General features: G+C 41.6%; 1 protein-coding gene across 1 annotated transcript in view; it reads left to right on the forward strand.

Annotated features, from left to right (window-relative positions):
• LOC107708045 (recombining binding protein suppressor of hairless-like protein) overlaps positions 1–1578 on the forward strand; it is a 16325-nt gene that overhangs the window by 7572 nt on the left and 7175 nt on the right. Inside the window, exons 6-7 of the mRNA XM_016512193.1 lie at positions 231–405; positions 1096–1233. Coding sequence (XP_016367679.1) covers positions 231–405; positions 1096–1233 — 313 coding nt within the window. The remainder of the gene's footprint in view (positions 1–230; positions 406–1095; positions 1234–1578) is intronic.

Here is a 1578-nt window from a genome sequence, read left to right on the forward strand (position 1 = left end):
AAATTCAGCTTTGCATCACAGGAATAAATTACATTTTACAATATATTCAAATAGAAAACGGTTATTTTAAATTGTAAACATTTTATTACAGTTTTACTGTATTTTTGATCAAATAAATGCAGCCTTGGTGAGCATTCTTCTTTAAAAAAAAATAATAATTGTACCAACCACAGCCTTGTGAACTTTTGTAAATGTTAACAATTGACTCACTTATGTCTTTTTTTTTTCAGATGTTTGCCTGCGCTAAAACCTTGTATATCTCCGATACGGACAAACGAAAGCACTTTCGCCTGCTGCTACACTTGTTTCACAGTGGAGGGCAAGACATTGGCACATTCAACAGCAGACTCATTAAAGTCATCTCTAAACCATCACAGAAGAGGCAGTCCATGAAAAACGCTGACCGTGAGTCTGTGCGTGTGTGTATGTGTGTGTCTGTGTCCATATTTAATTTTTGCGCACGTAATAGACATTTAGTACTTAAAAAGTTTTTACAAGTTTAAGTCATCCAAAAGCCAACAGGGATTTGTCATCCTTCATTTTCATCAAATTAAATATGACGTCTACTCTGACTAAGTGCCGTTACGTAAAAGGGTCAACCGGTGTAGAAACCGAACGCCTGTAAGTTTGGGTAAGCGTGTTGGTGTGTCTTTGTGTATGAGAAGCGGGGTCAAGCCACTAACTGGTGTCACCCGGCAGCCATTGCCATAGGAGTCAGACATTTGACCTCTAACCTTCTGATCCTAAAGCACACACTAAGAGGGCATCTTCTGTTGACATTGACTGTTGGACCCACAGAGAGCTTCTGGGGAAGAAAGAGGCGCTTGACATCTGAGAGCAGCTGTCAAGTGACGTTGAATTCCTCACCGTTCTGTGGGAGAGAGATGGACAATGAGACAAAGATTAAGAAAAAGAGCAGACTGGCATTAGTCACAGTATATCCGTCATTTGTGTTTGCTGTCTGCTTGTCGGTCTGAATGTGCATGTTTAGGTATCAGTGAGGGTTTAAATTATTATGGCGTTTCTTTTGTTTACCTATTGGTTCAAAAAAAAATCTGTTGCCACTTTCTAAAAAGTTTGTGTTTGTTTCTGCAGTGTGTATTTCTTCAGGCTCAAAAGTATCATTGTTTAACCGCTTGCGGTCACAGACGGTCAGTACGCGTTACCTGGCGGTGGAAGACGGGGCTTTTGTCGCCAGCGCGAGACAGTGGACGGCCTTCACTGTCACTTTAGGTTTGAGATCCAGTGCTTTTTGTCTGCCAGTGTTATTCTGCCTTTATTCCTCTTTATCTTAAAGGCAGGGTATGTGATTTTTCAAAAACACTTTAGAAAACTGATTCGGGCCGAATAGCAAAACAAACTTCTAGCCAATCAGCAATAAGGGGCGTGTCTACTCGTGATGTGGAGGAGAGAGCTTTCAGTGCATGGGACGGACATTAGCCGAGCCGAGCGACAGAAAGATAGAGATGGCGGATAAAAAAACAAAAGAGGAAAACGTCTGCGGAACGACAAGGCAAGAAGTAGGACCCGTGTAAAATATTGGATCAGCTTTCCAGTGCTGGAGAGAACTCAAGGAGC

Source organism: Sinocyclocheilus rhinocerous, unplaced genomic scaffold, assembly GCF_001515625.1.
Source record: "Sinocyclocheilus rhinocerous isolate Xijiao unplaced genomic scaffold, SAMN03320098_v1.1 scaffold113, whole genome shotgun sequence".
Classification (NCBI taxonomy): domain Eukaryota; kingdom Metazoa; phylum Chordata; class Actinopteri; order Cypriniformes; family Cyprinidae; genus Sinocyclocheilus; species Sinocyclocheilus rhinocerous.